Below are 23,657 nucleotides of genomic sequence, written 5' to 3'. Positions count from 1 at the left end.
TTTTTCAGACCGTTACTTCGAACCTAATTTCATTTCAAATCCAAATTAAACCCAGTCCCCATTTCCTCTTCAAAATCCCAAATTTTTCTCTCATTTCACAGAAACCCTAAAAATATGGTGTCCAAATCAAAGTCCTCTCCAGCCAAACACAACCACAATCTCCGGCGCCGGAAGAGAACTCTTGTCACTTCCGCCACCAAAACTGCTTCTGTCGTAGTTGCTTCAATCAATAAATCGATCTACACCTGCCATCGCCGTCTAGTTAAAATCTTCTCGAAGCTCGTTCGAATCGCAACTCCAAAACGTAAATCGTCTGTTAAAAAAGGCTACAAAGTTCTCAAAAAGTACTCGATTTTGACAGATGACAACATTGCAACTGTGCGCAGGTCTCTGTTTCAGGAAACCATTTCTCTTCCTCCTTTAGATTCCGTAAATCGAAAGACGGTGTTTCTTGACCTCGATGAAACCCTAATTCATTCCGTACCAGCTAATGGACTAATTCGTCCGAGAAACTTTGATTACATGGTGAAGCCGATGATCGACGGCGAAAGAGTTGACTTTTACGTGTTAAAGCGTCCGTTTGTTGATGAATTTCTTCAGTTTTTAACTGAAAATGGTTTTGAAATAGTGGTTTTTACTGCAGGAATTAAGGAGTATGCTTCGTTAGTATTGGATAGATTGGATCGAAAGGGTTTGATTTCGCACAGGTTGTATCGGGATTCATGTAAGGAGTTTGATGGGAAGTTTGTTAAGGATTTGTCGAATTTAGGACGGGATTTGAAGAACGCGGTGATCGTTGATGATAATCCGAATTCGTATAGTTTGCAGTCTCAGAATGCAATTCCGATTAAACCGTTTATAGATGATATTGGAGATGATGAATTAAAGAAATTGATGGATGGGTTTTTTGAAAAGTGTAATGAGTTTGAAGATTTGAGGGATGCTGTGAAGAATTATGTTAGTGATGAAATCTGAGAAGTTGATTGAAGATGTTGAAGTTTTTGAAAAAAGTGAGAATTCAAACTTACAAACTCTGGTTGAAGTTTGAATTACATTTGCTTTGTTTATGCTTTACTTTTTTGTTTTGTTGTTTGAAGTTAATTTTGAAGTGTTGGTTGAATTTATGAGTTGGATAATTACATGTGTAGTAACAGATTGGTAACTTTATTTTTATACTGTAAAAGTTAAAGTTGAAAAACTAGCATATGAAAATATGAAATGAGTGTCTTTTTAATTTGGGAGAGCATACTGTAAAAGTTAGATAATTACAGTGTGTGTTTATGGTTGAGCTTGAGCCAATATAATTTGGGTTCAAAGAACCTTCTTTTGCAAGACCAACTTAAGTCCAACTTTAAGTACTTTGTATTAGACCCTGTGATTAAATATTGGGTGTGAGTAACGATAAATCCTGCAAAAAAAACACGATCACCTGCCAGTTTTCGCTGTCCGAATGATGCAACACTAATACTACAAACACATCAACATGTGTATATTTCATTTTGATACTTGTCTGATCAAACATAGATCCTTGACCTAGCCAGAGATGGTCAATTTTGAGTTTAAATTTTCATCGAGACAATTCCATAATACTTGAATAGAATGCTCCCCCATAACTGTCTTATGCTCGAAAGGGTGACCTTTTGGCTAATATGGACTAACCTAACCAATCAATATCTTTTAAGCTTACCTTTTTACAAGTGCAAACACAAACTATGGCCATTTAATTTGTTCTAGATGACATTAAAAAGTAAGAGCAGAGTTATATAAAGTTGGAACTAATAAAGTTCACTCAGCATCCTGCAGCATATATGACAGCATTCTTTACCCAAATTGTTGAATGTTGAATATACTATGATTCTGAAATCAAGTCATTCATTTGTTGGTTAGGTACATGCTAATGATTGAGCCATATATATTATCTCCGAATCACTAACATTCAACCCATATAATTTGCTTTTTATTAAATTGATGATGCGAAGACCTGGGGCGTCGCCAAAACAATTGAGAATTCGAACTAGATTGGATGCATTAGATTCCAACCATTAGTCAAAGAATAATGCATCATCGGCGAATTGAAGTTGAGAAACAACTACACCCTCTAGTATTTGTTATTGTTATTGTTATTGTTATATAGATATAGATGATATGATATATGATATGATGGTGCTTAATGATTATAAGCAACACGAAGGTAATGGATCATAACCATATCATACGTTAAAGATTAATACAGCTGACTCAATTAAGTAATTGGCTCCCTAAAAGCAAATATATAATCTGATATTTAAATCAAGTTAACATTTTTGGGTTTTCACTAGTATTAGTTATAGATTAGATAGATGATATGATATGATAGTGTTTAAACTTTATGAACAAACACAGAAGTAATACATCATAACCATATAATCTGTCTAAAGATTGACTCAATTAAATTAAGTAATTCAGGGCTAATAAGAATGAATTATGCAAATCAGGGAATTTAAAATCTCCTTAAATTACCAAAGAACAAACAGACAAAAAAACTATCAGTTTGTTAATTAAAATTATTCTACAACTTTAAATTCCATGATCTTATACATCTGGAAGAAAAATAAACAAATGATCACTAAATAAACCACAAAATCACTGGATCTAGAAACAAGGAGATCGGATTAAAATTAATTAATCAGCAAATGAAAATATGAGAAGGCAAACGTAAAGATTCAGATTTAGAGAAACACGTGTCATCAAGTACATCACTTTGACACCATCTGCAATCGTTGTTTCTCAAACACTCTGATTTCGATACCGTTTCTTCACAATCTTGTAATTGAATCTGCTGCTGCTGTTTTTGATCTATTTTATTCTTATTTGGTTTAATCGATCCGTATACCGGTGTTGTTGTTGTTTCAAGCAGAAGTAAAATGATGATGAAAAAAGTAAGGATCAGATGTGAATGTTTGAAAATAGTAGTTGTAACCCTAATTGCCATTTTGGAGTTCTAGTACAAAGGCTGTGGATTTTAGGGGGGTTTTATGTTTACGGAAGTGGGGGACTAGATTTGCTTTAAGCATAATAGAAGGGTTTAAAATTAACAGTGAAAATTTAAAAATATTTGGCCCATGCAGGTCTCGAACCTGCGACCTTCGCGTTATTAGCACGACGCTCTAACCAACTGAGCTAATAGGCCATTTGGAAAAATTTTAAAAATTAATTACTTATCTACGATTATATGGGTATTTTATTGTACCAAAGAAATAAAATTTAGAATAGATTACTGTTGCACGGTTTCCAGATTGCCCAAATCAACACTGAATGATATTGTGGAAGCAATTTGATAAACTTATAATTTATTTACAGATAAATTTATGATTAATAGAATATTTAAGTTACATGTGGAATCACTTTTCTGTTGCCCAAAAAAAAAGAAAAAAATACGTACGTACAAAGAACACAAATCCATTTTTTTCCATGCGACAAAAGGTGTAGTGGTTGCATCAAGGAACAGGCCGGGGGTTCGGAGAAACAATTCTGTTTGAAGGAACACGCGTTGGCTGCAGCCATGGTACGATAACAGGTGTGCAGCAAACAAGAGTGAATAACAACTCAACCATAAAAATCATAATGGTGGTCCATATGTACAAAGTTCCTTTCCAAGACCACAAAATCCTTTTTAAGAACGGTTGTTGTGACTCTAACTTCATATATGCTTCATATATTTCAGGAACACCAGCCCCTTTTGTGAATTCTGCTCGTTGTTCCAAAATTACCCTCAAGCAAGATGTGGGAACGTTTCTTTCGGTGTATCCTTTAAATTTGATTTTTAGTGTTTGGGTTTCGGATGAATAGCCAGTGATGAGAGGTGCTAGCTTCAACAAAGTCAACATAAGGCGAATGGGTTGACTTCTAAAATGGAGCATACATGGTTGTCTACTGCTTGCAAGGCGTTGACCGTTACCAGAAAGGAAGTCAACTCTGACCTAAAGCATCAATATATGAAGTTTGAATTAGATAAAGAAATAAGAGCAACTGCAGAATGCTTTTGCTGATAATTAAAAAATTGATGCTATCTTAAAGCTAAACATACTTAAAGCAAACTTAAGGTTCGAGTTTTTTGTGATTTGAGTTAGGAAAAGGTAATTATGCACAGTCTGCATGAGCAATCGCAACCTAAAGCACAATTTGTAACATTTTTTGACAAATTAAGAGCACATTCTCACTAAATGAAAAGAAACTAAATCCCTACTTGACAGTTTCTGGTTATTCTTTCAAACTAAGGTTATTTTGGAACAAATGTCCCTAAATAACAACCAAGTTTTTTCATTATTATTTTTATAGATCACTCAATGTAGTTCTCTTAGAGATATGATCACTCTAGTTTGTAAATGTCTAAGATATTACATCTGATTATGAAAAATGGTATAACTCGGTTGCAAAATAGAACGTCTAGCATTCAAGCAAGCAAGCAAACATAGAGGTCAATTTCTCTACTTTCAGAATGATCTTACTTCATACCTGAAAAATCCCAAGATTTCTATTGTAATACGACTCCGGCAACGTCAACGAAACAGTAGCAAGAACTTTATGATCAAGAGGTATAATCCGAGACTCACCACTAACCGCAGGCTTGATCAGTTCACTACATTCAAGAAAAGATGGCTCGGGGCACGACATTAATGGTACAAAAGCCGTAGGACTATCTTTCGTATAATCAAAGCTCAAATCCTGTGTCATTCGTATCGGTTCTTCTATAACATATTTCAAAAGAATACCACTAATAACAAACGCAAACACTAACAAACTAATCAAAATAAAACCTACATAAATTGACCATAACAATCCCCAACAGATTTGCAGACAAAACTTCCATGTAGGTTCATTTTTTCTAATAAACGTATACAGGATCCATTTCACACAACCTTTACATCGACGAAAGATCCGCCAAATCTTTCGGAAAATATATTGCTTTGCAAGTGTTACACTCCGAAACGGGTCGATCATAAACACATAAGAATAGTAAGCCAACCATATAGGAAATGTAACAGATCTAACTAACATACTTAATTGAATTCCTATCAATTTTGTAACTAATCCGGCTAACGCAACAAATGGACTCGAACCTGAAACTGCTGAATCGACTGCAATCGACTCATTATCGATGTTTCTATCATTATTCACACTCGTAATAACAGAACTGTCATCGGCAGTTTTTTCGATTAACCGTTTACGTAACAGACTGTTTGAGCTGGAACGAACCCTAGACGATTGAAATTTACTTTTTGATTTCTCAGGACTCTTCAATTTACTGGAAACTGTGGAATTATTATCATCTGTAGATGATGTAGTGGAATCATGAATATCGAAACCGACGAAAGTTTCGGATTTATCGATTTCGGAGATTGATGAAGAATTGGGAATGAGATTGGAATCGAATGATTCTAGGGCATCGATGAAGAGGGATTCATCGGAATCTGTGTCTTTAATGGTGGATTCGGAGTGTTGTTGTTGTTCCATAATTGTTGTAAGGAATTAGTGACCATAGAATTGGATTAGGATTAGGGTTAGGTTTAGGATATGATTCGTTGGAGAAGAAGACGGAAGAAATAACGTTTTTTGTGTGATGAAGGAAATTAGACAAATAATTTAGGTATGAAGAAAGTACTGTATAGCGTTAACGTATGAAATAACGGCCACCGTAAAAAATGGACGTAAAAAATCACTTTTACGGAGTACTTAGGGTGTTAAATTACTACAGTAAATTACTACTATCTCCTTTTTACTTATTGGCCGTTACTTTTTAACTTTCCGCTAATTAATTAGAGCATACGGGGCCGCACCCTTTTTTCAATGTTAGATGAATTTAACATCGGGGACACTGGTCGACGACTCTCCTCCGATGTTAAATTAATGTTAAAGGTCGGTGTTAAATGCCAGCGTCGGACGAGTAATGTTATGTTTTTTTTTTCTTTTCTTTCTTTAAAATAATATTATTAAAGTATTAAAAAACAATTAAATAATGAATTGGACACTGAATTTTAACACTGAATGATTTCTCATGTTTTGCCATAAGTGTTAAATCTCAGTGTTAAGCTTAACACCGAGCTCAGTGTCACGACTCATGGCGACTCATGGTGCTCTTATACACTCACATAAATACATCAACTTAAATAAGGTAAAGTTCTTTTATACCTTTATTTCATTAATAAAAATAAAAAAAAGTAGATAAAAATAAGAGAAACTAAAAATTCACAAAATGACACGCGATGATCACTTTTTTTAAACTGTGTAATTTTTATCGGAGATAAGAAATATGAGATTAAGGGAGTAAGATGCTTTTTATGTAACAAAGGGTACTCGTCGCATGGTTTTCATTTCTTAAACGACTAATCTCTGTCTGCAGAGGGTCGTTTAACATTTTCATTAGTTTTGGTCACATGCCTTGCATGCAAGGATCAATTGACATCTTTTATTTCGTACCCATATACTCTTTTTGAACACTTGAAGATAAGATAGTATTAGAGTAAAAGGTAGATACATATGTCAAAATAGGATCCAAAAAGACATTTGCAGGTGCAAAAGAAAAATCGTATGAACAGTTGTATAGGAGACTATACTCTAAAGAGCTAGCAAATGATATGTACATGATAGCAAATGATAACATTGAGTTGTAGCTCAAAAAGTAGTGATTTTCCTCTCTTAGAGAGATGCCAGTAGTTCGACTCCGCTGGCTGCAATATTACACTCAATTTATCCTTGACCTGAAGTATCTGTTGGAAAAAATGTTGAGAAAGTGTGTTGTCACCAACTTTAGACACAATTTAATATATGCACAAGTGACATATATAAATAAGTGGTTAGCGACTTTTGTGGCCTTGACGAGGGCTTTGTAACGAGCTAAGATGTGTCCGAAATGATATAAATGTGAATGAGATATCGTATCTCGAAGTTGGTTGTTTGTTGTAAAATTGCAAGTGACACAACTTGTCCCGTATAAGAGTGGGAACAAAGTTGAAAGTTGGTTATAAGGGATTAGCTACAAGCTACGTTAAGTTCTAATGATATTAGTATCCTTTTTTTTTTCTCACTAAAGTTTTTAACGAAAAAAAACTTAACATTAAAGCCATGAGTTATCATTACATTTGAGTTATGATTTCATGTCATCCAAACGTTTTGTATATACCATTTAAACGTTAGAGTTGTTGATGATCATTAAAGAATGTAAATGCAATTTAACTATGGTTTAATGGTCAATATAATTGTAGCAATTATTGTAGCCTTATAACATGTACTATAAATTGTGGTTTGGTCACTTGCAAAATACACATAACAAAAAAACACGTTCATTAATATAAACTCACAAAGTAACTTTGCTACAACATTCCATCTCGATTCAACACGGCATCCCTTTCCGACGATTTTTCAGGCAAGTGTTAAGTCCGGCAGTACGCTGCTTAGGACCGGTGTACCCTGGGAACAGACGGAGAATCTGTTTAAGGGAATTGTGTCAAACACAAGCCCGGATCCATCTTCTTTTCGGTTTGATCGTTTACATTATTTTGTATATGTGTTTCGTTTACATGTAATCGGTTTCGTTATATTTTTCCTGCAACTTAAACAGATTATCTCTTAACATGAAACCGATTTACATCATATATATTCTATTGTAAATGCATAATGCCTCTTCTAATTATATAGATGTATAAGCTGCTCAGTTTATTTGTGTTATCATATTCGATATATAAGTATGTTTTATGAATTGACCTGGTTACCTTCGTAATTTTTATTATGCTGCTTTAAATCTACGCATATATATCTGCTCGCGTATATATACAATCTTGGTACTGTGTATGGAAGATATATTGAATAATATAACGAGTATTAATGTGCTCTCTTTACAATTTGTGTATTTGTTATATTATTGTCCATTTACTGTATGTTATTGTGAATATAGTTGCTGATATAATTGCGATACAATATTGATTATAGTCGTTTGTTTAAATCACCTTACAATTGTCATGTTTGAGAATTTGTCTCATACTAAAACATAAAATGTTTCTTTAACTTATCATGGCGAAGTGATAAATATTAATATAATGTTATCCATGGTGACTATAGTTTGTTTATACATCTACGTGAACTAATTTGGTACAACATGAATGAATTAATGAATATTAATTTGTGGTTGTGTTATAGCCATTATTAATATTTTACTCACCTGTGTTATTGATTTTCCTGTACGATTTTTCAGATTTCGGAATGGAATCACAACCCATGAGCACTCAGCCTATCGTGTCCTCTGCTACTGCTGTTACCATTGCACCGCTTCCTAATGCGGTTGTTTCTCATGCCGAGAAACCTGAGAAGTTCACTGGTGTGAACTTCAAGCGTTGGCAACAAAAGATGCTCTTTTATCTGACAACGCTGAACCTTGCGAGGTTCTTAACTGAAACCGTTCCCCAAGTTGAAGGGGAACAAGATGCTCAAACTGTGAGCGTGGTTCAGGCTTGGAATCACTCTGATTTCTTGTGCCGCAACTATGTTTTGAATGGCATGGTTGATTCGCTCTATAATGTGTACTTCAAAACAAAGACTGCCAAAGAATTATGGGAGTCTTTAGAACGCAAGTACAAGACTGAGGATGCGGGTACCAAGAAATGGGTGGTGGCTAAATTCTTGGAGTTTATGATGACTGACTCAAAAACTGTTATGAGTTGATAATGCTAAAAACGAACATATATTTCATAGCATTATTCCTCAAGAAAGACAAGCTTTTAGTTGCAATTGTTCTATTTACAAGTGATATTCGTTTAAATAATAAAAGGTGAAGACAAAAGACAGATTCGACGATTTGAAGACGCAAACGACCAAAAAGCTCAAAAGTACAAAAGACAATCAAAAAGGTTCCAATTATTGATAAGAAACGTCTCGAAATCACAAGAGTACAAGATTCAAAACGCAAAGTACAAGATATTAAATTGTACGCAAGGACGTTCGAAAATCCGGAACCGGGACTAGAGTCAACTCTTAACGCTCGACGCAACGGACTAAAAATTACAAGTTAACTATATATATAAATATAATATAATATATAATTAATTATATTAATTATATATATATTATATATATATATTTAAAACCGTCGGCAGCAGGAAACTCCAAGGGTGTAAACTGTAAATACCTCTCCGCGACTCGCGGAGTTTTAAGGGTATTTGGCCGCGAGTCGCGGAGCCCCAAAAATCAAGTCTGGCTATAAATCAACCCGAATTCTGATCAAAATCATCATCATTTTTTCTTCTCATTCATACGAAGTAATATATATTTATATTTATAATTTATATTTTAATTTTAATTATAATTCTAATAATAAGGGTATGTTAGCGAATGTTGTAAGGGTGTAAGTCGAAATTCTGTCCGTGTAACGCTACGCTATTTTTAATCATTGTAAGTTATGTTCAACCTTTTTATATTAATGTCTCGTAGCTAAGTTATTATTATGCTTGTTTAAAACGAAGTAATCATGATGTTAGGCTAATTATTAAAATTGGGTAATTGGGCTTTGTACCATAATTGGGGTTTGGACAAAAGAACGACACTTGTGGAAACTAGACTATGGGCTATTAATGGGCTTTATATTTGTTTAACTAAATGAAAGTTTGTTAATGTTAATATAAAGATTTACAATTGGGCGTCCCTATAAATTACCATATACACTCGATCGGACACGATGGGCGGGGTATTTATATGTACGAATAATCGTTCATTTAACCGGACACGGGAATGGATTAATAGCCACTAGAATAATTAAAACAGGGGTGAAATTACATTCAAGGGTAATTGGTGTAATTGTTAACAAAGTAGTAAAACCTTGGTTTACACGCAGTCGATAACCTGGTGTATTCATTAAACAAAGTATTAAAACCTTGTTACAATTCGAATCCCCAATTAGTTGGAATATTTATCTTCGGGTATAATAATAATTTGACAAGGACACTTGCAATTTATATTTATGACTGATGGACTGTTATGGACAAAAACCAGACGGACATATTGAATAATCCAGGACAAAGGACAATTAACCCAAGGGCATAAAACTAAAATCAACACGTCAAACATCATGATTACGGAAGTTTAAATAAGCATAATTCTTTTATTTCATATTTAATTTCCTTTATTTTATATTTAATTGCACTTCTAATTATCGCACTTTTATTTATTGTTATTTTATTTTATCGCACTTTTAATTATCGTACTTTTTAATTATCGCAATTTAATTTTATCACATTTTTATTATTCACAATTTCATTATCGTTATTTACTTTACGCTTTAATTTAAAGTCTTGTATTTATTTAATATTTTACATTAGGTTTTAACTGCGACTAAAGTTTTAAAATCGACAAACCGGTCATTAAACGGTAAAAACCCCCCTTTATAATAATAATATTACTTATATATATATTTGTATTTTTATAAAAGTAAACTAATATAGCGTTGAGCTTTGTTTAAAGATTTCCCTGTGGAACGAACCGGACTTACTAAAAACTACACTACTGTACGATTAGGTACACTGCCTATAAGTGTTGTAGCAAGGTTTAAGTATATCCATTCTATAAATAAATAAATATCTTGTGTAAAATTGTATCGTATTTAATAGTATTTTCTAGTAAAATAATAACTATTTTATATACACCTCGTTCGACATCAAGTATTTTTGGCGCCGCTGCCGGGGAACTATCTTAAAAGCCGGAAGCGCAACGCTAATATAAAAAAAACAAGATTTTTAGTTACTTTTATTAAAAATTTGCTTTTGTAGAAATACGTTTTAATTATTCAAAAATATAAAAAACAAAAATATAAGCATTTTTAAGATTTTGTTAAATATTTAAGTTTTATAAGTTTGTTTATTTTTATTTTAGTTTATAAAAATATAAGTTTTAATTTTAATATCTTTTATTTAATTAAAAAAAAAAACAGAAAACAAAATAAAAAGAAAAAAAAATGAAAAGAAAAACGCGTAAAAAGACAAAGCTGTCAACTGAATTCCTGAACCCCGCGACTTGCGGGGTTTTCTTCTTTATTTGCCGCGACTCGCGGAGACCCTCTGACACACGGACAAAAACCCTAATCACGGGTTATTTTTAATTATTATTATTATTAAAACCTAAATATTATTATTATTATTAATTTTAGTTTTATTTTTACTTTTTACTTTATATTTATGTATTTAGTATTAATTAAGTTTTTATTAAATTGTAAAATTAATAGTTTAGTAAAATAAATAATATAAAATAATATTTTTATAAAAATTGTACTTTTTACAATTTTTTGTATATTTTTATATTTTGTACCTTTTTAATCGTTGTAGCGTAACTTTTGTATTTTTAGCTCATATTTAATTTTAAACTTAGTTTTAGCTATAGTTATTTTTACTCCTAGATTTTTAGGCTTTGCCGTAGAATTCCTTAAGTGCTTTTTCTTTAGACTAAGATTTAGGTGCTTTAGAATTTTGCGACGCCTTTTTAAGTTTTAGTTTCTTTTTAAGTTATTTCCATTTGGGATTTAGTTTTTCCTGTAAGCTTTAATATTTTTAGACCTTTTACTATGTATCAATTATCATTCCAATTAGTAATATCAATTTGCGATTATAATTTTAAGTTAGTTGTAGTAATAAGGTTAAATTAATTAAGTATTTTTAAGTTTTTATAAGTTTCTTTTATTTTTCCGTCACCTTTTATTTTTCAACCATTTTTCTTTTTCGACCTTTTGCGACGAACTCTTTGTCTTTCTTATTTCTCGCTATTCTAGTTTTAGGACTTAGAATTTTTTCTACTTCTTATCTAAATTTCTTAAAATTACGAAAATTTATTTTAAGTGGTTAAATTGATAGACATCAAAATTTTCTGGTTCGTAGTAATAGTTGGATTTGTACGTGGACCGGGTTATTGGAGCCAAACAGTCCTCAATTATATTGAGACCAAACGAATCCTGCCCCTCTGCTGCATCTTTTGGCTATTCGAAACGTGGGCAAAATCAGAAAAGTCTATTAATTGGATAACTTATTATAATTTTTCTTTCCTTTTTAAAACTAATAAGATATTCAGTGAATGCACCGAGCAAGACGTTCACCACCTTTTGTACGTTCACCACCTGTAACTCGATCAAGACATCGTTTAACAAATATAACCGCCGTTGATTTTTCTTTAGAATCGTCATCCAGTCGACCAAGTACTTCAGTTCAAAATACCGATAATCCATTTTTTGAACCCGACCTCACAATTGAGAATCCAGAAAATATTCAGGAACGGTTCATAGATCCTGAACCATTAAACTTTCCTCCGGAACCACCAATCATTCAAACAGAGATTGTTGAGGAACGAACTATTAAATCAGAATCATCTAGTGATACCGATTCAACAAATTCAATTATGGAGAATCTGGAACCTTTAAGTATGGAAGACCGAATGAGAGCTAAACGCACTGGCCAAGGTCACGCAATTACTCATCCAGACATTAATGCGCCAGATTATGAAATCAAAGGACAAATTCTACACATGGTGACTAATCAATGCCAATTTAGTGGTGCGCCGAAGGAAGATCCAAATGAACATCTACGTACCTTTAATAGGATCTGCACACTATTTAAAATCCGAGAAGTGGAGGATGAACAGATATATCTCATGTTATTTCCCTGGACTTTAAAGGGAGAAGCCAAAGATTGGTTGGAATCGTTACCTGAAGGGGCGATTGATACATGGGATGTTTTAATTGATAAATTTCTTAAACAATTTTTTCCCGCATCTAAAGCCGTAAGACTTCAAGCAGAAATTGTTACGTTCACACAAAAGCCAAATGAAACTCTATATGAGGCGTGGACAAGATATGGGAAGTTATTAAGAGGATGTCCGCAACATGGTTTAGACACCTGTCAAATAGTACAAATATTCTACCAAGGATGCGACATCACTACAAGGAAAGACATAGATATAGCAGCTGGTGGTTCTATTATGAAGAAAACCGAAACTGATGCTTACAAAATTATTGATAACACTGCTTCCCACTCACATGAGTGGCACCAAGAAAAAGACATCATTAGATCATCTAAAGCAGCTAGAGCCGATTCTAGCCATGACTTAGATTCCATTTCCGCAAAGATAGATGCTTTCGAGAGACGAATGGAAAAAATGACTAAAGATATTCATGCTATACGAATTAGTTGTGAGCAGTGTGGAGGACCACATTTGACAAAAGATTGTCTCAGTATTGAATTAACAATGGAACAAAGAGAGAATATTTCATACATAAACCAAAGGCCTGGAAATAATTATCAGAATAATTATCAACCGCCAAGACCGATTTACAATCAAAACCAGAATTATAACCGAAATATTCCATACAATAACCAACAAGGTCCTAGCAATCAACAAGTATCCAATAATACTTATAATCAGCAAAGACCGAATTTTCAAAACAAACCACCACAACAAACCGATGATAAAAAGCCGAATTTAGAAGATATGATGACGAAGCTAGTTGAAACTCAAACGCAGTTTTTCACATCTCAAAAACAAACTAATGAACAAAATGCTCAAGCATTTAGAAATCAACAAGCTTCTATTCAAAATCTGGAACAAGAAGTAAGTAACCTGGCAAGGTTAATAGGTGAAAGAAAACCGGGAAGTTTACCTAGCGATACAAACGCTAACCCCCGGAATGAAACAGCTAAAGCTATTACCACAAGAAGTGGTACAACACTTAAACCACCTAAAATACCTGTAACTTCTGATGAAACTATTCCTACTCCACAAGAACCACAACCAGATCAAGATAAGGAAAAAGAACCGGTAGTTGAAAAGGTTAATGAAGATAACACAGTTAAGGATAAACCTTATGTTAAACCATACCAACCACCACTTCCTTACCCAAGTAAAATGAAGAAAGAAAAACTTGAAGCCGAGCAATCCAAATTCTTGGATATGTTTAAACAGATAAATGTAAATCTTCCTTTCATTGACGTAATTTCAGGAATGCCAAGGTATGCTAAATTCTTGAAAGATCTAATCACGAATAGAAAGAAAATGGAAGAACTCTCGGCTGTTACTATGAATGCTAATTGTTCAGCAGTGCTGTTGAATAAGATACCAGAAAAACTATCTGATCCAGGAAGTTTCACAATTCCATGTTTTCTGGGTAGTCTTAGTTCAATAGAAGCATTGGCAGACTTAGGTGCTAGTATAAATCTAATGCCGTATTCACTATACGCTAAACTAGACCTTGGAGAATTGAAACCAACCAGAATAAGCATACAACTAGCCGATAGATCAATAAAATATCCTAGAGGGATAATGGAGAACATGCTAGTTAAAGTTGGTACTTTAGTATTTCCAGTAGATTTTGTTGTTTTGGACATGGAAGAAGATTCTCAAGTTCCTCTCATATTAGGAAGACCATTCTTAAACACGGCTAAAGCAATGATAGACGTGTTCGGTAAGAAACTGACCCTAAGTATAGAGGATGAAAGTGTTACCTTTTCAGTGGATAGAGCAATGCAACAACCACAATCTGCAGATGATACATGTTATTATATTCAAACTATAGATGCACATGCAGAATTATTAGAAGAATTTCCAGAATTACAAGGAACAGGAGAATGTTCTTTAGGAGAAAGTAATGAACCAATTGATGAAGCTGAAATGTTAGCTACACTTATAGCTAATGGATATGAACCAACAACAGAAGAAATTCAAATGCTAAAAGAAGAAGACAGATATCGATATAAATCATCGATAGAAGAACCTCCGAAATTAGAGTTAAAGCCACTTCCAAACCATTTGGAATACGCTTATTTACATGGTGAATCTGAATTACCTGTAATAATATCGTCTTCTCTTACTGAAAATGAGAAATCACAACTCATTTCTGTGTTGAAAGCTCATAAACCAGCCATTGCATGGAAGATTCATGATATTAAAGGAATCAGTCCTTCGTATTGCACACATAAAATCCTTATGGAAGAAGGTCATAAAACGTATGTGCAACGCCAACGAAGACTAAATCCTAATATGCAAGATGTAGTTAAAAAAGAGATTATTAAACTGCTAGATGCAGGTTTGATATATCCAATCTCTGATAGTCCATGGGTAAGCCCAGTTCAATGCGTACCTAAGAAGGGTGGCATGACTGTCATCACAAATGAGAAAAATGAGCTTATTCCTACTAGGACTGTAACAGGATGGCGTGTATGTATTGATTATAGAAAATTAAATGACGCCACCAGAAAAGATCACTTTCCCTTACCTTTCATAGATCAAATGTTGGAAAGATTAGCCGGAAATAGTTACTATTGTTTTCTAGATGGATTTTCCGGATATTTTCAAATTCCAATAGCACCCGAAGATCAAGAGAAAACCACATTCACGTGCCCTTATGGTACTTTTGCTTACAAACGCATGCCATTTGGACTTTGCAACGCCCCTGCAACCTTTCAAAGGTGTATGATGGCGATTTTTCACGACATGATAGAAGAATGCATGGAAGTATTCATGGATGACTTTTCAGTCTTCGGTGATACATTTAAATCATGTCTAGTTAATCTGGAACGAATGCTAATTAGATGCGAAAAATCAAATCTAGTACTTAATTGGGAGAAATGCCATTTCATGGTTAAAGAAGGCATCGTTCTTGGACATAAAATTTCAAAAGAAGGAATCGAAGTGGATAGAGCTAAAGTAGATGTAATTGCTAAACTTCCACATCCCACCAATGTTAGAGGAGTTAGGAGTTTTCTAGGGCATGCCGGTTTTTACCGACGTTTCATAAAAGATTTTTCTAAAATTGCCACTCCTATGAATAAACTCCTAGAAAAGGATGCGCCATTCATCTTTTCAGATGAATGTATCAAATCTTTTAATATTCTTAAAGAAAAACTCACTAATGCACCAATCATGATAACACCAAATTGGAATCTACCATTTGAACTAATGTACGATGCAAGTGATTTTGCAATGGGAGCCGTTTTAGGACAAAGGATTGAAAAACGATTTCAACCTATATATTATGCTAGTAAGACGTTACAAGGAGCACAAACGAACTATACAACTACTGAAAAAGAACTCCTTGCTATTGTCTTTGCTTTTGACAAATTTCGATCATATCTCGTTCTAGCAAAAACGGTGGTCTATACCGACCATTCTGCTCTTAAATACCTATTTTCAAAACAAGATGCTAAACCAAGATTAATCCGTTGGATCTTACTCTTACAAGAGTTTGATATTGAAATCCGAGATAAAAGAGGAGCAGAAAATCTCGCCGCTGATCATCTTTCTCGTCTTGAAAATCCCGAATTAGAAGTTTTGAATGAATCGGCCATACAAGACAACTTTCCTGATGAATATCTATTGAAGATAGATTATAAAGAAATCCCATGGTTTGCAGACTATGCAAACTACTTAGTTTGTGGATTCCTTGAAAAAGGATTATCGTACCAAAGACAAAAGAAATTCTTCAGTGATATAAAACACTATTTCTGGGAAGATCCACATCTGTTTAAAAGTTGTCCCGATGGAATAATACGCCGATGTGTATTTGGAGATGAAGCTAGTAAAATATTAAACCATTGTCACACAGGACCAACAGGAGGGCATTATGGGCCTCAACTAACAGCAAGAAAAGTTTATGAAGCTGGATTCTATTGGCCTACAATTTACAAAGACGCACACCTTCTTTGCAAATCCTGTGATGCATGTCAAAGGGCCGGAAGAATAAGTCAACGTGATGAAATGCCACAAAATGTCATCCAAGTATGTGAAGTATTTGACATTTGGGGTATTGACTTTATGGGTCCATTTCCAAAATCTCATAATAATCTATATATACTCGTAGCCATTGATTATGTATCTAAATGGGCGGAAGCACAAGCTCTCCCAACTAACGATGCACGAGTTGTAGTCAACTTTTTAAAACGTCTTTTTGCAAGGTTTGGAACACCGAAAGCTTTAATAAGTGATCGGGGTACTCATTTCTGTAATAATCAACTTGAGAAAGTTCTTAAAAGATATGGAGTAACTCATAAAATCTCCACTGCATATCATCCACAAACAAGTGGACAAGTTGAAAATACCAACCGAGCTTTAAAACGTATTCTAGAGAAAACCGTAGGATCAAATCCGAAGGAATGGTCCATTAAATTGGAGGATGCACTCTGGGCTTTTAGAACAGCCTACAAAACTCCAATTGGAACCACACCTTTTAGACTTGTGTATGGAAAAGCATGTCATCTTCCAGTAGAAATTAAACACAAAGCATTTTGGGCTTTGAAGACATGTAATCTTGATTTACATGAAGCCGGACGTCTACGATTAAGTCAACTAAACGAATTAGAAGAATTAAGACATGAAGCATACGAAAATTCGTTAATCTATAAAGAAAGAACGAAGAAATGGCATGATAAAAGAATCAGAAGTTCAAAAGAATTTAAAGAAGGAGACAGAGTTCTTCTTTTCAATTCACGATTCAAGCTATTTCCTGGAAAATTGAAATCAAGATGGTCTGGACCATTTATAGTCAAAAGAGTTTTCCCATACGGAACGATAGAATTGATAAATTCAAATGGGATTGAATTTAAAGTTAATGGTCACAGAGTTAAACATTACATACAGGGTCCGATGGAAGTCGACAACGAAGTTAATCACAATTTCGACACCACAGCTAACTGAGTGTGGGGAGAATCAAGTCTTTAAAGGATAATATGTATTTCTGTTAGAGTTAGATTGTCTGTTTTCGTGTAGTTCTCGAAAATGGAACACGTATGGTCTTTCCCTAGCAGACCCTAAAGAACTAGTCTTCTCCCCCCATTCTGAATTTTTATTTTTTTAGGTTTTTACAAAATGAAGACTGCCTGTGAACTAAACCATGGTCTAATGCTACACGCTTTGATCACTAAACGTAATAATGACATACTCCCGAGTGAAATAGTATCAGTAATCAGAGAAAGAATGGACGGAGTTAGAAAAGAATCCAGATGCGAAGATAATAAGTTACAATTTGGTAAAGGAAAATCAAAATCCGCAGCGAAAAGAAGAGCACGACACCTAGAAAGATGTCATAAATGCGGAAAATGGTCACATGGAGGTAAATGTTCAAATAATCAAACTTATTCAAATACCGAATTTGTTACTTTATGCAGAGACGGACCGTTCATATGTTTAGAAGAAAAGACAATGAATGCTCGAGGTTACGCCTATGCAGCCATGGAAAACCAATTAAACCGACTATCTTATGAATATAATAGATCATATAACTAAGAAATCTATTTCATAGGTATGTCTGTACAGTTTTTATTTTTATTTTTATTTTTAACCTTTTGATAATAAACGCTAATTTGTTCGCTAAAAAGTATTAAATTGGTATTAAATAAAATTAGGTTTGGCGACCGAAATTATTGATATCGTTCAAAAATTTATTACATCACTGCGAAATTTAACGTTTATTCTTAAGGTATAAATATCTTTAATCAATCAACCCAAAATATTTCAAAAATTCGTCATGAGTTAAATTAGGTCTTGGAACCGAAATTACTTTACCGAAAAGAGGGGCGCATATTTTTGATAATATTTGATTGATTAAAGTGGGATAAAAAGACAAAAAGATTTTTAATTTTATTTTTACCATGTTTTTAAAATTAATATTTAAATCTTAAATTAATATTGTAAACTTTGTAAAAACAATATATTTAAAATTGTAAATATTTGAAAAATTAATATAAGTTTAGTATGAATTTATGAATTTTTAAATTTTAAGTTTGGTGTGAATTTTTAATTTTCAAAATATTAATTTTTAATTTTATGCATTTTAAATTTTAAGTTTGGTGTGAATTTTTAATTTTTAATATTAATTTTGAATTTTATATTTATGTTGTGTGAATTTAAAAACAAAAATTTACTTTATATCATTAAGTTAAGAATATGATTTTTAAAATTCGTCGTAAGTTGAAGACTAGGTCTTTGAACCGAAATTGCTTTACCCGAGGGAGGGACGAGAACTTTTATTATCATTATTTTTAATCTTATTGATTTAAAGTATGCCAAAAACATTGAAAAAACCCAAAAATCTTAGCTTTTAAAACAATCGCTACAAAAAGACAAATTTTAAAATTTTGTCGAAGGACGGACTAGGACATCGATCCGAAACGACCTCGTCCTAAATAACAAGGGAAACAAAATTTTAAAATTAATTTCTTAATTGTTTTATAGGTTAAAGATTATAAAAAAAAAAATAAAAAAAAAAAAAAGGTAAACTCCGCGACTCGCGGAGTTTGCAGTGAAGAACCTCCGCGACTCGCGGAGGGACAAAATTACAGAAAAAAAATATAAGGAGCTGAACGATCAGTTCACTCCCACACAAAAACACTGCAATTTTAACAGCGAAAAAGAACCCGAAAATACACCCAAAAACACTCCAAAAATCTCAATTTTTAACCGTTAATCACCAAATTTTTTGCTAAAATCATGTTGAGAAGGATGATATCTAGGAACTACTCAAGAAAAACGGTAAATTTCTACACCTAAACACCATTTAATTCGAATTTTAGTGTTCTTGAGCTAATTTTTACCCAATTTGATTTTGATGCTTTTTAGTGTAATTAGACTTAAATTGTTTATGTATTATGCTTGTATAACCTAGATTGATGCTGTTTAACATGATTAGAAGCCTTAAACTTCAAATTTTGAATAATCTAGGGTTTGTGTTCTTGAGCAATTTGGGGCTTTTTGATATAAACAGGTTATGGCCGATTTTTGTCATGAATTGTTGCTAAATTGAGTAGTGTAACATGTCTAGGTAGTTAAATGATCCAAACTTTGAGCCTAAACATGATTTTGAGAATTAAAGTGGACTTTTTCAAGTCCAAAATTCATGAACTTGATTTTTGAAAGATAATGCCATTTGAGACTTGTTTATTTGCTAGTAATGATTATTTTGACATGTTATTTGAGTTGAATGTTTATGAACTTGGCGAAAATTTTCGTATATGCTTATTTGAAAAAGTGTAGATTTGATAAAAATGTGAAAATGAGCTTAAGTTTGATATAAATTGATAATGTCATTGTAATTATTTTGATTAATGATTTTGCTGACACTAATGCATATTTGGATGCACAAAATTTGTGTTTGATGTGTTTTGCAGAATGAAAGGGGTGAATCTTCATCCCAAGCCCGCCATGCTCCTGCTGAGAACTTGGAACAACAGGAGGTAGATAACTACTACAAGCAGGATGTACCTCATCCAGTCATGACCTTTTCAGATATGCACTTGGAACAGTTGCACCCGAACCTGCGATTTGACAGACTTTGGATAGATTATCCAAAATATCAACGGGGTTTGCATACTCTTCATTCCAAGGTTGTTGAGGTACCGAGGGTCATAGAATGGGGACCCTTGGAAGCTGTAGAATTGGCCGGGCCAATTAGGGAATTACTGGTACAGAGGTATGGTAATTCTTCTTTTAATGACTGGATATGTTTATTCACCATACGCAGACCTGTATATAAAGTATGGTGTGAAGAGTTGTTATGTAGTATAGAGTTGAATGATCGGGTAGCTAGTTTAACCGATCGTTCTTTTATTAGATTTTTGTTAGGCGGTTCGATGCGCCACATGTCTTTACTGGACATGGCTCAGGCTTTACGTATATATACGCCTGAGGAATTAGCGTCTGCCGATTGTAGAGGATTGATACTAAACGGTAGGAAAATAGATGAAAATTTTGATACACACGGTGTGTGGAGTCAAATGACAAGCCATCACCGTTTCAAAGGGGGAAACTACTCTTATTTGGATATAGATAGAGCCGAATTAAGAGTAATACATAGGTTTTTAGCTAATTCGATTACACAAAGGGGTAAAAACAAAGAAAAGGTAAATGAACAAGATTTGTTTTACCATATGTGTATTCGAGACCCACACAGCGCTGTAAGTATACCATATTGTGTGGGTTATTATTTATCAGCTATGGTTCGAGGGATGCGTCCACATAGCATAATAGGAGGTGGTATTTTTATTACTTTGATTGGTGAATATCTCGGTGTGGATATAAGTCGGGGGGGATTATTAGTAGAAGAGCCGGAACCCCGCGACACTATAGGTTTAAATGTATACCATGGTGCGAAAGTGTTGAAGCGGCGAAATAACGCCGCAGTACGATACAATGGTAGACATCCACAGGTAGAGAGAAACCAGGAACAAGGTAATGTAGGAGGGGGGAATGAGATGCAAGAAATGCATAGGTTTATAGCTTCTCAGGAATACGAAAATGCTAGACAGAGAGCATTTGAAGATTGGCAAGTTCATCAGAACCAGATCATAGCGCATTGCCAACATATAGGTAGAAACTATATTCCTACTCCGAAATCCGTCTTCCCTCCTTGGTCGATAGAGATGCAGCCACCATATCCTACGTATGACCCTGCCGAAGCATTCTATAGCACTTATGGTTATGCGTGGAACCCCTATTGGTACCAATATCATCCTTAGTTTACTTATTTTGTTTTATTATTTTGTAATTTGTAATTATTGATATGTTTAATACTTTTGTTAATATTGTAATCATTTTTATAATTATCTAACTTTTATTCTTAGATTTTAATAATTTTTGAATGTGGGGTAATAAACCAAACTTCAAAAATATGTATATATGTTTGCAGTTTATCTTATGTACACAACAGGGTAAAACAACGCATTTTCAAAGACTGGCATTAAGTTCAGCAAAAGCAAGTAATTTTGACGACAATGATGCAAAATATATGTGAAATAACAACAAGACGGAATGAACAAATGACGTGCACCATTTATCATTCAGCAAACAAACGCCAATATATTTGGAAACTTTGGTAAAAATTTAATCATTTTCACACAAATCACCCTCAATAATTTAAATTGTTACTGATTTCTTGCAAATGAGGGCATTGCAAGATCTTAAGTGTGGGAAGGGGTTAAATTCTTTCGGATTTTAAAAAATTTTTATTAAACACTTGGTTACCATTAAAATACTAGTAAAGCAGTAGTTGTATTAGAATCTAGTGCTCTCTGATAAAAAAGAACAGCACTAGTCTTATATACTGACTACCCAATTCTAGTAAAATTTTTCAATTAAATGAATTCAAATCATGTTTATACATATTTATGAACGATAAAACTAGGTTTTAACACCGAAATTATTGTTACCTCGGAAAGGACATAAATTGAGAAACAAACTAAAATGTTAAAATTCATTTAAAATGGAATAGAGGACGATAAAAAGAAAAATAAAAAGCCAAGTGTGGGAAAATTTACCAAGTTATTTTAAACATATGTCACATATATTTGTAACAAATAACTGAAAATACTTTTGCTTTGAACTAAACTAAACTGTTTTACCCGATGAAAGAAAAGAAGAGATGGATCTACACGATGAATCAATTCCATCATTAAAAGGAAGTAAAGTCTTCCGAAAAAGACACGCGCTTCTTGATTTAGGTCATGAAGTTGTCGTTCAGACCAGCTGTAGGTTGACGAAAAATCTAGAAAAGTCATCACTAAAATCAGCAGGAAATCCACGGACCTCAGCATTAAACAGGGTCGCCAAGTGGTCAGATTTATCCTAACCATGAGAAGGATTTATCTCGTACAATGGGGAGGCACCGTGCAAATTAGCTGGATAAGACTAATGAATCAGATCCCCAGAAAGGATAATCTCCTTAAAGATTAAAAATCAGCTTTTAAGACTGATATTACTCAATCCTAGAGATTGACCTTAAAGATTGAGAATTACAAACTCATGGAATTCAATGATATCTAAACTCGAGCTTGAACGAGAAAATATTTTGATCAAAATTATAAACCGATTTGTTTTCTGAAAACCCTATTTTCAATGCGTTCATTACCATTGAACGTAAAATCCTAGGAATTCACCTGGAATTCATTAGGTCACCTGAACTAAATCGGGTGTCAACCGTAAGAACGGTGGTTGCATAACATGGTCAAAGACAGGACCTTGTGCCAGACCGACAAATTATAAGGGTGAGCTTTACTATTGCTCCTACCAAGGATAGTAATTGCGTCCGACACGTTATAGACCATAATCAAAAGCATGTCACGGGACATTGCCTTAAACAGTTGCTTGTTCAACGCTTTCCTTTACAACCGGACGGTAGTTTGCCGAAAGGTAATATACGGAACAAGTAAACTGGACGTGTTGCTTTCCAAATACAAGGTTAGCAAGTGGGTGACACAAAACCGCAAGTTTTGAGCTAAAATTTTCAAATCTGAAACCCACCAAACCCACAAAAATATTTTGCAAACACCGGTAAAGGGTTATTCCGGAAAACTTATCTAGGGTAAAAAAAAAAAAAAAAAAAAAAAAACTAGATTTAATTTTCAAAAGATCAAATGTTTTCATAAAGATCCAATTTCCTTAATGGATCTAAATTTTTATAGTCATGTGGGACTGTAAACCATATCGTTACTACCATTGTTTATACCGCCGTATAGAAATCACTGATGAACAAAGTGTGAAGAATAAAGAAGTGATTCTAGTATTTCAAGACGATATTGCTTGAGGACAAGCAACGCTCAAGTGTGGGAATATTTGATAATGCTAAAAACGAACATATATTTCATAGCATTATTCCTCAAGAAAGACAAGCTTTT

The 23,657-nt window shown here is 33.6% G+C and overlaps 2 protein-coding genes and 1 non-coding gene across 3 annotated transcripts; 1 reads left to right on the top strand and 2 right to left on the bottom strand.

Annotated features, from left to right (window-relative positions):
* The first annotated feature begins 114 nt into the window (after positions 1–114).
* On the top strand, positions 115–975 carry LOC139900927 (uncharacterized). The gene is made up of 2 exons (XM_071883675.1): positions 115–333; positions 400–975. The coding sequence occupies exons 1-2, from the start codon at positions 115–117 to the stop codon at positions 973–975; spliced, it is 795 nt and encodes a 264-aa protein (XP_071739776.1).
* A 2,120-nt stretch (positions 976–3,095) lies between these two features.
* Positions 3,096–3,169, bottom strand: TRNAI-AAU (transfer RNA isoleucine (anticodon AAU)). Its single transcript has one exon. It is a non-coding gene; the product is annotated as a tRNA-Ile (tRNA).
* A 307-nt stretch (positions 3,170–3,476) lies between these two features.
* Positions 3,477–5,576, bottom strand: LOC139900926 (seipin-2-like). The gene is made up of 2 exons (XM_071883674.1): positions 4,495–5,576; positions 3,477–3,959 (listed from the first exon to the last, which is right to left on the bottom strand). The coding sequence occupies exons 1-2, from the start codon at positions 5,491–5,493 to the stop codon at positions 3,477–3,479; spliced, it is 1,482 nt and encodes a 493-aa protein (XP_071739775.1). The 5' UTR covers positions 5,494–5,576.
* Positions 5,577–23,657: the final 18,081 nt, after the last annotated feature.

This window comes from Rutidosis leptorrhynchoides, chromosome 3 (genome assembly GCF_046630445.1).
Source record: "Rutidosis leptorrhynchoides isolate AG116_Rl617_1_P2 chromosome 3, CSIRO_AGI_Rlap_v1, whole genome shotgun sequence".
Classification (NCBI taxonomy): domain Eukaryota; kingdom Viridiplantae; phylum Streptophyta; class Magnoliopsida; order Asterales; family Asteraceae; genus Rutidosis; species Rutidosis leptorrhynchoides.
The sequence above is the reverse complement of the archived record's forward strand: the minus strand, read 5'-3'. Positions and strand labels throughout refer to the sequence as shown.

Bases quoted from the DNA above. Each gene is read 5' to 3' on its own strand.
- LOC139900926 (XM_071883674.1), bottom strand. From the start codon at position 5,493: ATGGAACAACAACAACACTCCGAATCCACCATTAAAGACACAGATTCC. The intron at 3,960-4,494 runs GTATGAAGTAAG...TTGATGCTTTAG, and splicing joins GAAATCTTGGGATTTTTCAG to GTCAGAGTTGACTTCCTTTC.
- LOC139900927 (XM_071883675.1), top strand. From the start codon at position 115: ATGGTGTCCAAATCAAAGTCCTCTCCAGCCAAACACAACCACAATCTC. The intron at 334-399 runs GTTCTCAAAAAG...TCTCTGTTTCAG, and splicing joins CTGTTAAAAAAGGCTACAAA to GAAACCATTTCTCTTCCTCC.